Here is a 21,059-nt window from a genome sequence, read left to right as displayed (position 1 = left end):
TGTCAATCTTTTTTTTTTTTAAATTGAGTCTTTTTAATTTTGGCTGTTTTTGTGTGTGTACCAGTGTCTTATTGTGGTTTAATTTGTATTCCCCTGATTATAATAAAGATGGTGAGCAACTCTTCATGTGCTTATTAGCCATTCATATATCTTCTGTGAAGTGTCTGTTGAAATCTTTTTTTAAATTTTTTAAAATCTTTTAAAGCTTATTTTTCTTCTTATGAATCTTTGAAGAACTCGACATATTTTAGAGGCAAGTCTTTTGCCAGATAATATGTTATTGAGAATATTTTCTCATAGTCTGGTTTACTTTTTCATCTTTCTAGTTTTGATGAATGCATGAATTTTGACCTCATTTTTTCTAGCAAGAAAGCAACATAAGTGTAACATTGCCTTTATTATATAAATGAAATAACAGAATAATTGTTACTGTGCCACAAACTGAGAACAGATGAAGATTCTATAATTAATACTTAGATCAACCATGTTTTCTTGACATTTTGCCTCGATGATACAAAATTATAACTATTTTGATTGTCAGTGACAGTATAACAGAAGTATAATAAAAAGATTACAGTTTTAAGATAGACTTTTTGACTTTTGATTACTTAGACTGAAAGAAGTTAAGTTTGAATTGTCAGCCAAAGGTATTTATTATATTTTAATGTATATTTCTAACTTTCTGGCTTTTAATTCTGAACTGTGAACTTAGATAACTTGATTTTTTAATGATCTTATTACAATTTTATCAGTCACTGAATTTCTCTTTTTCCCTTTCTTTTTGCTTTATTTTTCTGTTGATTGGGCTTACCCACTTTTGGGATGGTAACTTCATTGCTGTTGGGTTGGATATAGATTCATGTTTGAGATGTGGTTTAGACCTATGTATAACATAGTATTTTATTTTTTCAGGGTGCTAGCTTCCCTTAATCTTCCAGCAGCAATTGAAGATATATCTGGAGATACCGTACCTCAGTCTATACTGACTAAGTCTGCGTCTGTGATAGGACAGGGAGGCATCCAGACTGTAGATCAGTTGATCAAAGAGCTACCTGAACTACTCCAGAGAAATAGAGAAATCCTTGATGAGGTATGTTTTAAGAGATTTGCCTTTCAAATGAAGACAGTTTGACTCTTTGGAGTCTAGCAGGGTTTACTCCTTAGTCCCGGAGGCTTCCTCCTATTGGACTTCACAGGGCAGTGCTCATCTTGGTGAATTACTGTGGCCCAGAGCCTGACCTTCAGCCTCAAGAAGAATTTCGATCGAGTGAGAATAGATTCATACATGTCCGTAAGGGTATGTAAATGCACATTAATTAAACATATTATGACCACTGTGTAATACTACTGTACTGTGATAAACTACTGTCACACAAACTGTTGTTCAAAGTCTTCATAACTCATTATTTCCTCATGTTAAAGATTGGGTTTTTGGTGAACATGGACTCAGACAAAGGAAGTGGGGCCAATCAAATGTTTTATGAGCCCACTAAGTCCATCTTCCAGTAGAGAGGGTATTTTATCAATAGGAATGGAACACCCAACTTTTTTTGGCTAAAGCCAACTGTTCGTCAGTGTTGTTCTCCTGATTGACACACATCTGTCTTCAACTGTAAATGTAGTCAAGCAAGAGCCAGTTTAGGAGTCACGTCTCTCTTAGGGAACTCTTTTATCAAAGCTTTCATCCCTGATGTTCTGATGTTTCAGTTAACTTTCAGAAGATACTGTATTTACATCATTTCCAAGTACTTTGGGGCAGGGGTAGAGCACTTACAAACTTGTGACTGTGTGAACCTTGGGGATAAGAATATTTACCCCCCAGGGTTATTTGAAGGCTGAATGAAACTAAAGCAGTGAAATGCCTAGCCTACCGGACACACAGTATATGCTTAATAAATTATAGCTATTATTACTATTACTGTTATATTACTGTGGTGATGATAACATTGTAGCTGTTAAAACTCATATGATACAATATTGAACAGGCAGGCATCTGGACTGCTGTTCAGTTCATGGTAGTTATTCACCTTTTGGTGCAAATCAGCTATTGAAAACAGTTAGGAAACTTAAATGAAAGCTTACTTATTGCATTATTGGCCTGGGGAAACTGATGAGGGGTTCTACATCCGTTATACAGTCAACATTAACAGCCCTTCCTATGTAGGTATAGCGAATAATCAGAAAAACGAAAGCAAACAGAATTGGTGTCACATAGTTGAGTACCAAGGCCTTCCCGTTCTGAACTTGTTTGAAATGCAGAATCTCAAACTCTACCCTGACCTACTGAATCAGGATCTGCATTTAATGAGATCCAAGGGTGATTTGGGTGCACATTAATGTTTGACAAACACTGCTGTTAAGGTCATACTAGACTTCATTTGTGAGTTTACCTCGTAGTCCTTTAAAATGTGTTCATTTGTGGGTCCAGTAAGCTTGTTATCTGGTGTCGCAAGTGAAAGAATATTGGACTAGTAGTCAGACACAGGGAGAAGAAAGTGGAGAGTGCTGTTTGAGGTCGCACCTAAGTGCGAGCAGCAAGAAGTAATGGACAGTGAGGGAGGAGATAAACACTGGAAAAGGCGGGTATCGCAAGTCAAGTGAGAATCAGTCTGGAGCTTTCAGTAAGTAGAAGTTATAATGATAAATCATTATTTAAGATTTGATAGTTTAGACATAATTTAGTTGTTAGAGTTTCTAAACGTGAAGTTATATTTGGACTTGATTCCCAGTTCTTTCTTTTAACTGATGTAGGCAAATTACTTAACATCTTTATGTCTCAGTTTATTCATCCAAAAAGTGGAGACAGTAGTGTTTAAGCAGATAAGAAAGTTGTGAAGTGGGACATACATGTGCCTGTTAGTTGTTAGTTATTTTAATATTAAATATTACTGTATTTCTTTGATTTTTAAGATCTCATTGATTGGAAGATGCATATTTGATTTTGAAATAAATTTTATGGAAAAAGAACATTGCCTAATGAAACACTCTATATCAATTGTGAGGAGCATCTTTATTGGAAATGTGAAAAAGCTCATGTTATAATTAAGGAAAAACTGGCATTATTAATACACACTAATGTGTGTTATTAATGATACACATTATGATATGTCTGTTGTGTGCCTCTCTTAATATGAGGTACTTTTATTTATCCTATTTGATGTTCTTGCAACAGCCTTGCGAGTTAGGGTCACTATTGTTGCCAGCTGCATTTGGAGAGTCTCATGTTCAGTAAGTTGTAAAGTAAATAGGCTGTGAAGCTGGTACTCTTTTTGAGTATTCATTTGTCTGGCAGGTCGTAGAAATTTAGATTCTGTATTTTAGAAAATCTTGATTGTTCAGCAGTGTGGAAGTGTCCACTAATTTATTTTTTAAATAATAAGGTTATCCTGCTGGAGACCTGTTGGGCCCTTTCAATCTTAGATTTCTGTTCATGGATTCTTTTTCTTCAGTTATTCCCTTTTCTCTGTTTTTTTCCTATTATGTCCTAATGAATTTCTGTTAGATTGGTGGTGGTGGTTTTGGAACAGTTCATACCTCTCAGTATTTCTTTTCCTTTCTGTGCTCTTGTTTTTCTGGGAGAATGTCTCAGGCTAGCCTTCCAGTTCATTAACTGGTTCTTGAGCTCTGCCTTTTGTGTTCTTTAGTCATTCTGTTGAGTTTTTAAAATGATTTTTTAAATATTTTTCGTTTCTAAGATATCTAATTGGTTGTTTAAAAAATCATGTATGTTTATCTCACAATTACATGCGTGGTTTTTTAAATGGTGAAATTCACATAAAATTGTACATTTTTAAAAGAAAAGAGCAATTTATTTATTTATTTATTTATTTATTTATTTATTTATTTAGAAGGGGAAGGGAGGGGGAGAATCGTCAGTGTGTGAGAGAAACATGGATTGGTTGCCTCTCGCATGCCCCCAACTGGGGACTTGGCCCACACCCCAGGCATGTGCTCTGAACCGGAATCAAACTGGTCTTTTCGCTTTGTGGGACGATGCTCAACCAACTGAGCCACGCCAGTCTGGGCACCATTTTAACCGTTTTAATGTGTCCAATTCAGGGGCTTTCAGTACTTTCACAGTGTTGTGTGAGCATCAACACTTTCTAAATTCAGAACTTTTTGTTACCCCAGAAAGAAACCCAGTACCATTAGCAGTCATCTTTTATTCTCCCTTCCCCCTGCGCTCAAAAACCACCAGTCTGATTTCTGTTTTTATGGGTTTGCTTATTCTGGGCATTTTGTATAAATGGAATCATAAACAATATGTGACCTTTTTAGTTTTCTGCCTTTCACGTAGCATGTTTTCAAGCTTCATCCATAGTGTGTATCAGTACTTCATTTCTTTTTATGCCTAAAATAATGTTCCATTGTAGGGATGTACCACATTTTGTTTACCCATTCATTAGTGATAGATATTTGGGATGTTTTCCCCTTTTGATTATTCTGAATAATGCTGCTATTTCTTTATACATTTTGTTTGTGCACCTGTTTTTAATTCTTTTGGGCATGTAACAGAGGAGTGGAGTTAATGGGTTATACAGTATGTTTAACTTTTTGAGGAACTGCTGAACTGTTTTCTAGAGCAGCTGCAATATTTTAATTCTTACCAGCGGTGTTTGAAGGTTACCGGTTCTTCACATCCTCATTAACTCTTTATAATTGTTTTCTCTTTAAAAAAAATACATCCATTCATGTGGGTATGAAGTGGAATCTCATTGTGTTTTTGATTTGATCTTATATATAGAAAATCCTGAAGTTAGTATTATAATTTGATAGGGATTACATTGACTCTCTAGATTGATTTGGGGAGTACTGCTGATCTTAATATTAAATCTTCCAGTCCATGAACACAGGGTGATTATTTCATTTATTTAGTCCTTTAATTTCTTTCAACAATGTTTTGTAGTTTTTAATGTACAAGTCTTGCACTTCCTTGGTTAAATTTATTCTTAAGTATTTTATCCTTTTTGATGCTATCATAAATGGAATTGTTGATTTAATTTTTTGATTATTCATTCCTAGAGTGTGGAAATACAACTGGTTTTGTATTATTCAACTTTACTGAATTTGTTTATTATTTCTCATAGTTATTTTGTGGATTCATTAGGATTTCCTGTATATAAGGTCACATCATCTGCAAGTATAGTTTCAGCATTTCCTTTCCAGGAAGTTTTATATTTGGAATAATTTTAGATTTACAGAAAAGTTGTAAAATAGTGCAGAGAGTTTCTTCACTCAGCTTCCATAAAAGTTAAAGCCTTTTGTAGCCACAGTACATTTGTGGAAATGAAGAAATAAGCATTGGTATAATATTATTACTCAGATTTTATCAGTTACTCCATTAATGTCCTTTTTCTCCTTTATGATCCAGTCCAGAATACTACATTGCATTTACTGTTCAATGTTTTTTGTTTTGTTTTGTTTTTTTTTGTGAATTCACATACCCTGAAATTTTATTTGTAGGAATTCTCTGAGAGCTGGGTTTAAAGTGAATTCTTCTAGAGAGGATATTTGTTTGCCTCTGTTATGGAAAGGCATTGTATACCTGACACCATTTTAAACTTGTGGTTTTTTGTGTGTGTGTGTGGTTAATTTTTAAGTTCAAAGTGCATCTTGGGACTTTGTGTCATATAGGTAGTGTAATTTTCAGTCCCTAAGTTCACGCTTTTAATTCGGGATCTTAGGTGGTACTTTTCCTTTCTATTTAGAACCAAGGTTTCATACAGGTAATTTTCCTTCTGTTGGGAAGTTTTCTTGTTCAAAATTCATCCAGTGAGTGTCACTCATTTGGAAATGTCCCAGTTTGAGAGAGGATAGTGCCTTTGATCTGTCCTCCAGCTCTTATTAGCCCACTGATATTTCTGTGTCTACTCATGTTCTTCTTTCTTCTATCCTCACCTGAGGACATGCTTACTGATTTTAGAGAGAGGGGAATGGAGGGGGAGAGAGAGAGAGAACCATTGATTGGTTACCTCTCGTATGCGCCCCAACCAGGGACTGAACAAACCCGCAGCCTAGGCATGTGCCCTGACCTGAACTGAACCTGCAACGTTTTGGTTTACGGGACAACACTCCAACCACTCGAGCCACACCAGCCAGGGCTCTCTCTACTCAGGTTCTGTTACATTCACACTGTAAGCCACTGGTTGGCAAACTAAAGATGGTGGACCAGCCCTGGCTTGTGGCCTGTTTTGTATGGTTCACTAATGATCACCATTTTAAGAGGGTTGTTAAAAAAAAAAAAGACTATGTGACAGAGACTGTGGCCCCCCAGGCCTAAAACATTCACTGCAGCGTTTGACAGAGAAGTGTGCTGCTCTGTGCTCTAGCCATCAGAGATTAGCAGATACCATGGGCTCTAGTTTGTTTCCACTGGTTTCTACCTCCTTGTGTTTCTGGACCCCACTGCCTGTCTCCTCAGCTGTGCATTACAAAAGCATTTTTTACGTTATTTTTCAGTGCATTGTGAGGATAGAAGTCTAAATCTTTTATTTTCATGTAGTTAATCCATTTCTCTCTATTTTGTTTATGGTTTCTAAGGTGCAAAGCTTTCTGTTTATTTTTATTTTTGCTTAAAGTTGTCTTGGTATATGGCTATACATAATCTCTTAGTTATTCTTCCTTTTTTAATTTTACTGGGTAAGGTAATGGCTCACCTATTCCTTCATTTAACAGGACTTCTTGTTAAATACATTGTAACATGAATTTTGCAACAAAAATTGTTGTACCAATTTATATTCTAACTAGTAAAGTAAGAGTAGTCCTAGCTCACTAATTCTCACATACTTTGAGTATGATAATTTAAAAAATTAAAAAAAAATTACCCTAGAAATATCTCATTCTTGCTTCTCTTCCTTTTTGAAAGTCACTAAGATTGTTGGATGAAGAAGAAGCAACTGACAATGATTTAAGAGCAAAATTCAAAGAACGCTGGCAAAGGACAGCATCCAATGAACTCTACAAGCCTTTAAGAGCAGGTAAAAATGTGCATGAATAACCTCCACATGGTAAAGTGGCAATGTGGATCCATATTTTTGCTTGATTAAATTAGGCTCGATTGTAAACCTGTTTTTACTGCAGCTGTTGCCAGTGTGAAAACCCAGGTGTTGTTCCTTGGCTCATTGTAAGATAAAAAAATATAACAGGTGATTCATGTTTATTATAAGAAATTTGGGTTCTTAAGAAGGATATACAGTGAAAATTAAAATGATCCTATAACTCTTCCTTTCCTGTGCATATTTTACATAAATGAGATCATATTATATGTATGACTTTATAATTTCATTTTACTTGAATCCTGGGTGGTAAGAGATGATTTTAAGAGAACAGTTAATTTGAAGCCAAATTATTATTTTGACAACTTTGGTGTTTTTAAGTCAAATTGAACCAGTGATCCTTTGAGAGAGGACGCTTTTTAAATAAGTTATAACTAGGGGATGAATGATTTCTTTCTATATTTATGAGCTATGGGGGAAGATTAATGTCAATTACCTTTTATTTGGTGAACAGTGAGCACAGATGTATTGGAAGGTATAACTGTGCATTTGCTTTATGGTTGGTTTTTCAAAAACAAATTCACAGACAGACTGGAGCTGAGTTTCTGTTATCTAGCAAATCGGGGCCTGTAGAAGGGGGATAATAAAAGTCAGATGTCTCTTAAGAGAGGAGCTCCAAAATGCTGAAAGTGAAGTACAACGAATTGGGGTGTGTAGGAGCACCTCAGAACCAAAAGTACGATCAATCTATGAACATTACTGTTAAAATCAGTGCTGTCCTCTGATACCATTCTTTTTTCCCACAGAGGGAGCCAACTTCAGAGCAGTTTTGGATAAAGCTGTGCAGGCAGATGCACAGGTGAAAGAGCGTTACCAGTCTCACCGCGACACCATTGCCCTTTTGTGTAAGCCGGAGCCTGAGCTGAACGCTGCCATCCCTTCTGCCAACCCGGCGAAGACCATGCAGGGCAGCGAGGTGAGAGATGCATTTTGATGTGGCTGATCATCTGTTTATGAACACTGTGTTCAAGCTATTACAAACAGCAGATTGGCCATTGCTTTCTTATTGGCATCTTTTTGAGAATACAGATGTTAATTGAGGTTGTTATATTTAAAGTAGCAGGATATATACACTGAGTAATAGGTAATTATGCTGATATCATTACTATCCTGTAATAATAATTTCCATTTATTGAATGCCTCTCGTTAGCTGGGTGTACTATATTGTATACACCCTTTATGTTCACAGTATTTGATTAAGGTTTTATAGAAGGGAGAAAATTCCCTGAAGTGGAAGGACCAGGTTTCGCTAGATGTTTTCCTGACGGCACGTTCTTTGTTTCTGACGTCTCTCTGCACTGCCTTCCCCCATCCCGCCGTGTTCCCCGGGTGCTACCTCTGGAGGGAGCGCCGACACGGTGTGCATGTTAATACACGGGCGGTGGCCGCGGGGCGGCGGCAGCGGCAGTGGTGTGGCCTCTCTCTGGTTGACGGGAAGGAAGAAATCAATAGTGGGCCATCTGGTTGGGAGCGTCCTGAAAGAGGAGAAATGCGAGTATGATCTAGCGCCTGAGGAGGGATGTAGTGGGATAAGGTAGAGGCCTGGAAGTACGCCGGAAAATAAGCCACAGGGCAAGAAATTCTGCTGAAAACTAGAAAAAGATGAATTTCCTTGGGATAGTAGATCTCAGAATTTGTCAGTGTTGTTTCTTACTTGTCTTTTCACAGAAGCATTTCTTGTATTTACTCATCCAAGACTCATACATCTAATCTGTGCAGGGCACTATGCTAGGTACTTTGAAACAAATTCACAAAGGAGTCGTACAGAGCCTTCACCCTTTGTTACAGTCCCATGCTGAAGATTAGGCACAGATAAGGATAACGGCAGTACTGGGTGGAAACCTACGTAGCATAGCTACAGAAAGTACGCTGTGAAGATGTAGATGACACAGTCCTCAGATCCCAGCATTTCGGGGCTCCTCTCTTCAGAGACTTCTTAACAAGCTGGCACATTATGAGAAGAGTAGAAAGATAGAGGAAGTGAGCATGTCTAGGATCTAAGGATTGAGTGAGTAGGTGTGCCCAGGGAAGCTACTAGAGGTTCAGTGGGAACCAGCCCCTAAGTTAAGAGAAGACTGCACAGTTGAGTATGCACAGAACCTGAATCTCTAAAGGGGCTCCAGATGGGGAACCTGATGGACAAAGGAGTCCCTGCTTATCCAAGGGGAATAATGATCCTTGAGACCGAAAATAACCGAATCCTATGTATACTGTATATTTTCCTATACAACATACCAATGATAAAGTTTAATCTGTAAATTAGGTACAGTAATTTATTAACAACAATAATAAAAGACAACAGTTATAATAAAAGTTATGTGAATGTGGTCTCTCGCTCAAAGAAAGAGCTCTCCCCTGCAGAAAGGTGATAACCACTTATAGTGACAGTATTGCATCTTCCTGGGGTGATGGAGGCTGGAAAACATCTTCTTCTCAGAGGTGGTGCACAGAGTGGGACTGTGCGCCACTAAAGCTGTGCTTCCCAGCAGGTACTCTGTTTGATTCAGACAAAGGTACCCTCTAGACTGATGGGTGGTCTACAAACACAACGTTCACTCTTAGTTTTAGTAACAGAAGGTTCATAGACAAGTGCAGAGACGGCTGGCATCCATTCATTCATATGTTCACCAAATGAACACGTGAGGGCCCACTAGAAGCCGGGAACTGTGCTGGGCGCCGTGGTCCTTAACACAGACAGAAAACCCCTCTGGGTTAGCCTTCGTGTCCGGTGAGTGTGGCCGGCTTTCTGCTGTTGTGTTGTGTGGAGGTATTCTCGTGCCGGCCTTTTCTGGAAGTAAATGACAGGGTCTGAGGAGTAGAGTTGAGAGTTTTATTGAGAGCATTTCTTATTTATTTGGTGCTGTTAAATGCTACGAATCTAAACAGGCAAACTACAGCCTGTGGGCCAGATCCAGCCCGCTTCCTGTTTTGGTATGGCCCAAGAACCAAAAATCCATTTTACATTTTTAAATGGTTGAAAACAAGTCAAAAGAATAGTGTTTCGTGACAAATGAACACGGTATGAAATTCCAGTTTCAGTGTCTGTAGGTAGATTTTTGTTGGGACATAACTGCGCCCCTTCGTTTATTTTGTCTGTGGCCGCGCTCACATTACAAAGGCAGGTTGGATAGCTGCAGCAGAGACTGGTTCACCAGCCAAAAATACTTTCCATCCGACCCTTTCCAGGGGAAGGGTGCTAGCCCTGTTCTGAAAGATAAATGAAAGATGAAGTGCAGAGACTGTAGGTGGTCTCATTCCTGCCTTTCTCTCTGTTTTGTTTTTTCTTCGCTATACTTCAACCAGATTGCCCATCCCCGCGCGCCCGCTTTTGAACGTGCTAAGCTTGTTCACACCTCAGGACTTTACTTTTGCTTCACCTGCTGTTGGAGACTCTCTTCCCTTTGCTTGGCTTCCGTTTCTCCCTGGTGTAAAAGAATCTTTGTGTACCATGTGACTCTGTTATTGTATATTTGTTTAATTATTTCCTTCTCTGCCCTGCTCTTCCTCCCGGGAAGGAAAGAACTCTGTTTTAGCACCTAGAACAGTACCCAACACATAGTGATTCAAAAGTATTTGATTGACTGATAACCACTGGCACCCCAACATAGTAAAGGAATGTGGTTGTCGTTGAAAGCTAATTGGAGTGGTTTATAAAATAGAAGTAAATACCCCAGGATTCTTTTAATTATTTATATACTTTAGCTTGATAACATGTTAAGTCGTAAACTGGGGTTTATAAGAAATTTAGGCAGTGGTTTCCTGTTCTTGCTATTCTGGTATTTCATTTGTGGAAGCAGTCTAATTCATTTTTTCTGTTTTATTTATTCTGTTAAAATGAGGCTAGTATCTGAAATATGGCTACATTTGTAAATTTGACCATTAGAAAAAAGGATGTTTGTCATACAATGAATCTTTTTCTCTGTAACAATTTAAAAGTTCATTTATAAATTGATTGTTTCAAAGGGCTTTTTTTTTTCTTTTTCAGAAACTTAGAATCATAGCATTATGGCACAAGACTTACTAAATTGGTCTTTGGTCCCTCTTTACTATTCTGATTAGAAAACTCACTGACATAAAAGTTAGGAAGTTAGCTTTTCTTCATAACACAGGTGATATTAGAACTTGGGGTTCTTAAAATCCTGATGGGGTTCTCTTCCTACATCACTCTCCTGCCCTGTGTGCAGTTAGTTCTTCACCGAAGAGGAAGTTGTATTTATGTGAACCGTGTCTGTCTGCTCATAATGCTTCCTAGCTAACTTGGGGGTGTTATCACCACAATTTTAACTCACTATTTGTTGAGAAGATCTCAGTTTCTATACTATAAAAGATCAAGTTATAGTGTTCCTAACTCTCAACTTAGACTATTTTTAAAAAATATATTTTATTGATTATGCTGTTACAGTTGTCCCATTTCCCCCCTTTATTCCCCTCCACCCTGCATACCCTCTCCCACTCACATTCCCCCCTTTAGTTCATGTCTATGTGTCATAAGTTCTTTAGCTTCTACATTTCCCATACTGTTCTTGCCCTCCCCCTGTCTATTTTCTATCTACCATCTATGCTACTTGTTCTCTGTACCTTTTCCCCTTCTTTCCTCCTCCCACTCCCCTGTTCCTATCCCTCCATGTGATCTCTATTTCTGTGGTTCTGTTCCTGTTGTTCTAGTTGTTTGCTAAGTTTCTTTTTGTTTTTGTTTTAGGTGTGGTTGTTAATAATTGTGAGTTTGCTGTCATTTTACTGTACATGTTTTTTTTAATCTTCTTTTTCTTAGGTAAGTCCCTTTAACATTTCATAAAATAAAGGCTTGGTGCTGATGAACTCCTTTAATCTGAAAAGCACTTTATCTGCCCTTCTATGCTAAATGAAAGCTTTACTGGTTAGAGCAATCTGGGATGTAGGGCCTTGCCTTTCATGATTTGGAATACTTCTTTCCAGCCCCTTCTTGCCTGTAAGGTCTCTTTTGAGAAATCAGCTGACAGTCTGATGGGAATTCCTTTGTAGGTGACTGTTTCCTGGTCTCTTGCTGCTTCTAGGATTCTCTCCTTCATTTTTACCTTGGCTAAGTAATTATGATGTGCCTTGGTGTGTTCCTTCTTGGGTCCAACTTCTTTGGGACTCGCTGAGCTTCCTGGACTTCGTGGAAGTATATTTCTTTTGCCAGAACGGGGAAGTTCTCCTTTATTACTTGTTCAAATAAGTTTTCCACTGGTTGCTCTTCCTCTTCTCCTTCTGGTACCCCTATAATTCAGATGTTGGATCGTTTAAATATGTCCTGGAGGTTCCTAAGCCTCTCCTCATTTTTTAAAAATTCTTATTTCTTCGTTCTTTTCTGGTTGTTGTTTTCTTCCTTCTGGTCCACTCCATTGATGTGAGTACCAGCTTTCATTCCATCACTATTGGTTCTCTGTTCATTTTTCTTCATTTCACTTATTGTAGCCTTTATTTGTTCATCTGATTTGCGACCAAAATCAACCAATTCTGTGAGCATCCTGACCACCAGTGCTTTGAACTGTGCATCTGATAGATTGGCTATCTCTTGGTCGCTTAAAAAAACTGGCTTTGGGGCTTTCAGTTCTGTTTGAGCCATCTTTTTTTTTTGTTTGTTTCCCCCTTTGGTCTGGTTGCACCTGTTATGTATTAGGGGCGGAGCCTTAGGTGTTCACCAGAGCGGGGCACCCCAGTTGCTGGGTTGTGATGCTGTATGTGGGGGCGGGGTCTGAGAGGGAGCAGTGGCGCCTGCTCTGCTCTGCGTGGGACCGCAGTCCCTTCTGCTGCTTCCCCCAAGCAAACTGGGCGCCTCTGGTGCCAAGTCCCATGTGGGTGGGCTTGTGCACGCTGTGGAACCCTCCAAGGACCTCTCCTGTGAGGCTGAGAGTCCCTCCCTGTGCCTCAATCCCCACAGCTGGCCTCAATCAGTGCCCCAAGGCTCTATTTCCCAGTGCTGTGATCCTGGGTTGTGCGTAGTGCCTTGCTTCACAATCCCTGCCTCGCTGGGTCTGCTGTTTGCCATTCTTCGGCCGGGGTCTGTCAGCTGCCGCTTGCGCACTCAGGGTCCACCTTCTACAGTCTTGCGCACCCCGATGCCTCGGCTGCACGGTCCCAACTCTCTCTGATCTCCGCGCCACAACCCGCACCCGGCTCCCGGACTCCGCCCCTCCTACCAGTCTGGATGAACACGTCTATTTTCTTGGTTGTCTGACTTCCATTCAATTCAATTTTCTGTCAGTTTTGGTTGTTATTCTGTTTCTAAATTGTTGTTGTCTCTATCTTGGTTGTGGGAGGAAGCACGGTGTGTCTACCTATGCCTCCATCTTGGCTGGAAGTCCTTAATTAGACTATTTTTTAACCAGTTTTGCATATTCCTGTTTCTCTCCCAGTTTTATTTAACCTGGCTGTTTTTTTTTCTCTTTTTTAGGACATGTGCTGCCGAAGCGAGTACTATTTCTCTTTCTTTCTAGCCTTGGTTTGATGTAACTTATAGAGAGAATAAAATAACATTTCTTATTTTTTGTAATAGCTAAACAGAATTTGTAGGGGAAAGTGTTCAGTCAAAGTCATAGTTGAGGTTCCATTATCAGTTTAAATATGCTAACAGATAATACCCTTTAAAATTTTTATCCTATTACATAACCCCAATACAAAAGGTGCCACGTAATTACAGGAATAGTTATAGTTCAGCAAAAAGGATACTTTCATTATTAATCTTTTCCTCTGTCCCTGTCTGAACGCTTAGATGCCTAACTTCTTTAGCCTACAATGTAGCCAAAATATAGAGTTAAACCATAAAACCTCACTACCAGTTAATAATAATGACTAATATGATTGAACACTTACTCTCTTTTGGAAATTACATTGTATACTTTTTATGGATTATTTTAGTTTTCACAACACTCCTGAGGTAGGTACTGTTATTATTCTCATTTTGCAGGTGAGAAAATGAAGTTTTTTAAGTAGCAAACTGCCCTTGGTTACACAATAACTAAGTCCATTAAGTCCACTAAGGGAATGCAGTTAGAGTTGAAATATTTTATTATGTAATTATATTTCACTTTGATGAACAGTTCATTTGTTTCTGTATTCAAGTTTTGATTTCATTTTAATTTTGAATGTGAAAAAATGTTACACAAAAGATGTGTACAGAGAACTCTCATCCCTTTTTGTCCCGTCTGGTTCCCACCCACTTTCTGTGGGGAATATGTTCACTACTTTCTGGTTCGTCCTTGGTGCTTTTCTTCTTGCACAAAAAACTGCGCATGCATGCATATATGCTGATTTCTGTTTATCAGAATGCAGGTTTTATATACTCTTCTGCACCTTTTTTCAATTTCCTGGAAGTTATTTGGAAATAAGTTTTTTATCCAGCATTGTCTAACATCACATTCCACTAGATTTCTTAAACAGAGTTTGTCATGTCCGTCCACTTAGGGTTCATTCTCTTCCTTCCTTTAGCGTGTCTGTAATGTGATCTTTCTTGGACCTCAAGGAGTAATATTTCTTTCTACTGCCTACTCCTCATTTCCTTTCTTTTTTTCTTTTTTCAATTGACTCCAGATGTTAAGATTAGGACACTTAGGAGGTATGGTTGGTAAACAGAGGCCAAAAGGAAGATCACCTACATTTAGAAGAAACTTGAGACTTTCCTTCAGGTCTTAGTCTTCACAAAAGGTTACTTTGCACAGTCCTTTTGTAGGGGCTTGCTGGGACCAAATGAGGAGTGGACGGGGGTTCCTACCAGTAAGCAGTTGGTGAGGAAATCCGTTGGAGTTGGATGCTGCTGTTAAGCAGGCACACAGGGATGCAGGTGGGGTTCGTGGATGCCCCTTCTTCCTTCACCTCTTCTCCAGCTTCGTTTTCATGAGCATCATTGGGGCATGCTGGTAGGGGAGTTGGGATTGGTGTTATCCTTGGTGGCCCCAGCAAAAGTGTGAAGAGATGTGAATGAAAGAGGGTAGTTCATCAGTGGCAGTAGAGGGCCCATGGGCACTATAACACTATAAAATGCTTTTTTTAAAATTATTTTTTTATTTTAATTGCTGTTCAAGTACAGTTTTCTGTCTTTTACTCCCGTCCCAGCCCACCCCACTAGTGCTCCCCACCTCCCTCCCATTTTCACCCCCCTAGTTTTTGTCCATGTGTCTTTATACTTGTTCCTGTAAAGGGCTGTTTTTGAATCATGTGGAATTAAGTCAGAGACTGCCTGGATTGAACGAGAGAAAATTCTTAATGATATGAAGAGCTGTATAAGAACCTGCTTTCTCTCCCAGCACATGAAGTAAACAGCTTATACTTTATCTTTCTGTCTCCTTTCATGTCTAGTGTGCCCTCTCCGTGTGTATCTGTATTGTCGTCTCCACGACTCTCTCCATATGTCTGTCTCTGTCAGTTTTTCTGTGGGCAGAACAGGGTATTGACTTGTCAGAATTCACTTTCCCGTACCTCATGAGAGGTGGGCAGTGTAGTGTAGAAGGTCAAGAGATTGATTTTGGAGTTGGGCAGGCCTAGGTCTCAGGTTTCACCACTGCTCCTCAGTATTTGTGCAGCCTTGGGCCTGTTGCACCAATTTTCTGAGGCTCATTTTCTTCACCTGGGGAACATTAAGTTACGTTTCTCAAGTGTTGAGGACACTGCCTGGTACGTTGTCACTCTTCCCGGTGGTGGTGCTGCTGCTGCTGCAGTCGGAGCCCCGCAGAGGGGCAGCGTCTGCATGTGCGTCAGTCCGATGGGCAGTTTGTGCCTGGCTGTCTGAGAGGTCACCCCTTCCTGACTCTGGACGGGCCTTTGCTGAACCTTTGTCTATACATCCCTTTTTGAAATTGGCTTCTTTTTTTTTTTTTGGCAATTAAACTAAGGTTTTTTTTTTTTTTTTTAAGGTTGTAAATGTATTAAAATCCTTGTTGGCGAATCTTGATGAGGTAAAAAAGGAAAGAGAGGGTCTCGAGAGTGACCTGAAGTCAGTGAATTTTGACATGACGAGCAAATTTTTGACTGCTCTGGCTCAAGATGGTGTGATAAACGAGGAAGCTCTCTCTGTTACCGAACTGGATCGGATCTATGGGGGCCTTACGACTAAAGTCCAGGAGTCTCTGAAGAAACAAGAAGGGCTTCTTCAAAATATTCAGGTGACGTTTATATACTTTAATAAGATACATGTTTTAAAAAATTAAAGGGGTAAGCCTGGTTTAAATCTGTGTTCATTTAGGATTGTCTTTCTTACAAGTGTTATGTATTAATAGAAATCTGTAATTATTGTTGTTTTGACATGCACTGACTTTATGATATTTTTACTTAAGGAAAGATTTAAAGCATTGTGCTACCCCAAAAGAAATATTAGATAAATTTCTAGTAATTCCTGCATGTAATCATAAGATTTTCATAGTTGGGAAAGTATCAATAAAAATGTTAGGAGCTGTGTTAATTTCATAAATAAATGCAAATAACACAAGTCTTTTTTTAAACAAGGTCTCACACCAGGAATTTTCGAAAATGAAACAATCTAACAATGAAGCTAACTTAAGAGAAGAAGTTTTGAAGAATTTGGCTACTGCATATGACAACTTTGTTGAGCTTGTAGCTAATTTGGAGGAGGGCACAAAGGTATGTGTGTAAAAGAAAAAACAGCTGTCCAGTGTAGATGGGAATATATCGTTCGGGAAGTTAACATTTTTTCCAGTTGGACCAAGTTATTTTTGCCTCAGATTTGTTAGCTTTAATGATGTTTGCCTCTGGGAGTTTTGTTATAGAGCTTAATGGAGGTGGCAGCATTTCACGGGAACTTTGATGAATTGTGTGTTTTACCAGGTAGGAAAGGGGTTAGGTATTTGGTGTGGCAGAAATTAGCCCAGAGGTGTTGAAGGCTAATCACACTTTTTGTGGGGATGGACAGCTGACCTGTGTGAAGGAATTCGAGGACACAGGGCCGATCTTGGTGGGGGACAGTGGGCAGTGTGGCTTCTGCCTTCTGTGCTCATGGTTTGGGTGATGCTAGACTCGCAGATGTTTAAGGATTTCATTGCTTATTCTTTAAAAAGTTTAGGGAAATGCTTGTATGTGTTTTTTATCCATTACTTGGCTTACGAGGGAACAAGTGACTTTTAAATTTTTCAGAAATACCACTCCTTTGGTAGTTCAGCTCCATAATGACCCCTGAATGAAGCTGTCTTCATTCGCTGTAAATACAGCAGAAACAACGTGAAGGCATCTGAAGAGAGGGTAGAAATACAGCAGAGCCTCTCAAAGCAGTGTAGTAAAATATTATTTTAATTTTGTTTAAAATGCTTTGTTGAAAGAGATAAGCTGAGAAAACTCTCCAGAGAGCCTTTGAAAATTCTTGTAAAGGGCTTCTGAAATGCTGCCTGCATTTCTGAAGTGAATGTGCAAATCTAGTCCCTCCAGTGAAACAGGCCTGGCGTCTTCAGTAAATAATTGACTTTTAACGTTTGCCATTTAATGTTCGGTGACAATGTTCTCTAAACGTGATTTTATTAGATTTTGTTTTCTTTAGGAGTCTTTAGCTCTTATTTAATATTAAGTAGTATAATAAGTAGTGTCTCATGCAGACAATTTTAGTTTTTCAGTTTTAACTATTATTGACAAATGACATTTAAATTGTATATTGTCTCAAATTACAAAATTGTTCTGGTTTATTGGCTATATTTGTTCTTTGCTCACAGTTTTACAACGAGCTGACTGAAATCCTGGTCAAGTTCCAGAACAAATGCAGTGACATAGTGTTTGCACGGAAAACAGAAAGAGATGAACTCTTAAAGTAAGTTTGTGTTCTGTATCAAATTGTACTTAAGTATTTTTCTTAAAAAAACAAACAAAACCTTTTGGGGTAAACTTGGCAGTGTGAGATAGCAATTTCCTTTTCTCCTGGGTATTTCACAAAACAACAAGTAAGCAAGCAGCTACATGATCTGGGCACAAAAGGATAAAAAGGAGCAGAAACTCTAGATGCAAGAAGTACAGTGCTGTCCCATGACAATAAAACAGCTCAGGGTGGCAGATCCCAGGAAATGCCAGTAAACATAAACAGTTTACCTTGTGGTGGCAAATAGGTTCCTTACATGAACTAGAGGTACAGAGCATGGGGAAGACAGGGTGAATAGCTCAGAAAATACCAGTGAAATCACTTTCTGAAGGAGACTACTGAGAAAGCTGGGCCAGTAACATAGAAGTCATTCTATGCTGAGGAATCAGTAGGGAGTTGCTATGAAGAGGCTTTGTATTTATTAAGGGGAAAAAATGGGAAATATTTAACAAAACTTAATAGATGAAGGACATTCACAGGACTAATATTATCACAGGACAGATGAATATTCCAAGATTAGATTTCACAACGACACTTCTTTAAAAAAGGGTTAGGAAGCAATGTCTCTAAGACACACCAAAAACAGAAATGCCAGAACTCAAGATGTTACGTAAACAGGAGGTGGTAGCATGTGGTATCAGAATTCATGAAAGAAGAGGAACGAAACCGTCACCCATCTGAGATGATATGGGAAGGAGCACCAAAGGAGAATGCAGGCAGGGAAGAAAACAGGAGTGCAGAGAGTAGCAATGAGAAAATTGAAAGAAAAGGAAACCCAAGTAAAGATGGGACTTAAAAAATTAGAGATGGGTAAAGAAAATCCGGTATGTGCAAGACTGAATTTCCCTTATAGAAGAAAAACCAAAACAGTGAATAAAACAAATATTTAATGATAATGCTCAAGAACCTGTTCTTAAAAATAAGTACAAGCTTGTTGAAAGGATATATCTTATGGTTGGAAAAAATTAACAAGAACTGCCAGCCAGTACAAAGGCATATGAATTATTAGCCGTAAAATAATGGCAGGATCCTTTATGTACATAGTCAGGCAAAAACATAAGTAGTTCATAAAAAGGTAAAAATGTTTAGGCAGGCAGCATTGGAGAGAGTGGCGTGATTGGTGTAGGGACTGCAGGAACGCAGACATGAGCCAGACTGTCATTCGGGAGTGTGCAAAGCCCCATGTTCATCAGTAATGAGCATGCAGACCTCAGAGTCTGTTGTACTCACGAGCCTTTCTTGAGGTCTCAGCCAGCCGCACACTGTTCACCACTGTGCCCCTGTTCCAACAGCTGTCCGAGGAAGAGATGGGAGAAGACATCAAGGAGCTACCTCCCTCCGCTCCTAAGAAGGAGCAGGGCTACTTGCTTTTACAGAGTACTTCTGGTTAACCTTTAAAAAGCAAACAGTTAGAATGCTTTTTAATAGGTTCCAGAGCTTTTAAAAATCTCCCTGCAAATTAGTCTTATTGTTAAGAAAAGCCAACAAAGATAAACTAGAACACAGTCTTCAGGCTAACTTCATTTATGAATATGGGTATAAAAGTCCTAAATAAAACACTTGCCATTGATGCTCAGCAGGAAGTTAAAAAAGAACCATTACCAAGGGGAAGCGGGGCAGTTATTCCAGTAATGAAATGATTGGATCAGTATTTCTCAATCTAAGGAGAAGAGGAATCTCTTCATAGATGAAGAAAAAGCAGTGAGAAAATAACTATTCTGGTACTCAATGAAATGGGAGTAGATGGCTCCTTCCTTCACATGAAAAAAATATATGCATGTGTCTGTTGCACAAAACTCAGCATCTTGGTTAACGAAGAAACACTGTGAACATTCCCCATAAAGCCAGGAAAAGACCATAGATGCCCACCAGCACTATTATTTAGTAGGGCATTGGCAGTACCTGCCAACATATTTAGATAAGAGGAAGATGTCATAAATAGAACAATTGGAAGAGGTAAAACTATCACTAGTTACAGATTTTATGATTGTACAACTTGTAAACATAAGAGATTCACCCCCCCCAAACTGCAAATAATAAAAGAATTATTACTGAACATAGTTGGTCATTAAAAAATTTGTAGAAATAAAAAACTTTCATATAAATAGACATATGGGAAATATGATGGAGGAAAAGACCCTACTTACAATAGCAACAAAATGGTAAAATACATGAGATCTGTATGATGACAGCTTTTAAACACTATTCAAGGACATGTAAGACTTGAGCCAGTTGAAAGACATATAATATTCTTGGATACGATGATGCCTCAGATTCATAAACATGTCAGTTCTAAATAAATTTAGGCATTTGACATTATTTTGATTAAAAAAAAACAAAAAAGCCCTAGCTGGTGTGGTTTAGTGGATTGCGTGCTGGCCAGTGAACCAAAGGGTTGCTGGTTTGATTCGCAGTCAGGGCACATACCTGGGTTGGGGGCCAGGTCCCCAGTTGGGGGCTCATGAGAGGCAGCCACACATTGATGTTTCTCTCCCTCCCTTTCTCTAAAAATAAAATAATATTTTTAACTTTAAGAAAATCAGCAGATTGTCATTTGAAACTAGACAAGTGGATCCTAAAGCTTAAGCAGAAAAACAAAGATTAGCCAGGAAAGTTGCATAAAAATAATAAGGGGAAACTAATTTCCCCAGATATTAAAATATGTAATATTGTCTCTTAAAACACAGTTGGTACATGTTTAGACAGCCCCAAAACAATAGAAAGTAAAAATAGATTCATATGCATTTGTGACTTTAGTGTAAAAATGCTTTTAAACAATCAGATTAAGTTAGAGACAGCTGCCTAGCCATTTAGAAAACTTACGGCATTTTTATACATGAACATATTTCAAGTTGACCATACTTGAAATGTGTAAAATGAAATGTAAAGTCTAAAAGAGAGTACGGAGGCATTCCTTAATAAAGATGAAATGGGAAGTCTCTTGTCAACTCTGACTTAAAATGCAGAAGCCATTAAAAAAAGGGATAAGTTAATCATAACACAATAAACAATCAAAATGTAACTGAAAAGTTTTCCTTTTTCCTAGGCTTCAGAAGTACTAAGAACTAACTCCATTTTATTAAATAGTAGAGAGAAAGAAGATTTAAGCTAGTTCTAGTTAAGATCAGAAATGTAGGATATTTTAAAATACCATCATTGTTTTTAGTGTTTCGTGTATGAAGGAAAGAAAAACA

General features: G+C 38.5%; 1 protein-coding gene across 2 annotated transcripts in view; it reads left to right on the top strand.

Annotated features, from left to right (window-relative positions):
* The window catches only part of LOC123830432 (programmed cell death 6 interacting protein), a 56,057-nt gene that overhangs the window by 29,332 nt on the left and 5,666 nt on the right, over positions 1–21,059 (top strand). For both annotated transcript variants that reach the window (XM_045856611.1, XM_045856610.1), the window contains exons 10-15: positions 913–1,090; positions 6,866–6,977; positions 7,802–7,971; positions 15,926–16,174; positions 16,515–16,649; positions 17,726–17,820. In XM_045856611.1, coding sequence (XP_045712567.1) covers positions 913–1,090; positions 6,866–6,977; positions 7,802–7,971; positions 15,926–16,174; positions 16,515–16,649; positions 17,726–17,820 — 939 coding nt within the window. The remainder of the gene's footprint in view (positions 1–912; positions 1,091–6,865; positions 6,978–7,801; positions 7,972–15,925; positions 16,175–16,514; positions 16,650–17,725; positions 17,821–21,059) is intronic.

The sequence above is a fragment of the Phyllostomus hastatus genome, unplaced genomic scaffold (genome assembly GCF_019186645.2).
Source record: "Phyllostomus hastatus isolate PE091 unplaced genomic scaffold, TTU_PhHast_1.1 phas_scaffold_129, whole genome shotgun sequence".
NCBI lineage: Eukaryota > Metazoa > Chordata > Mammalia > Chiroptera > Phyllostomidae > Phyllostomus > Phyllostomus hastatus.
Note: the sequence above shows the minus strand (reverse complement) of the source record. Positions and strands in the feature narration are given on the sequence as shown.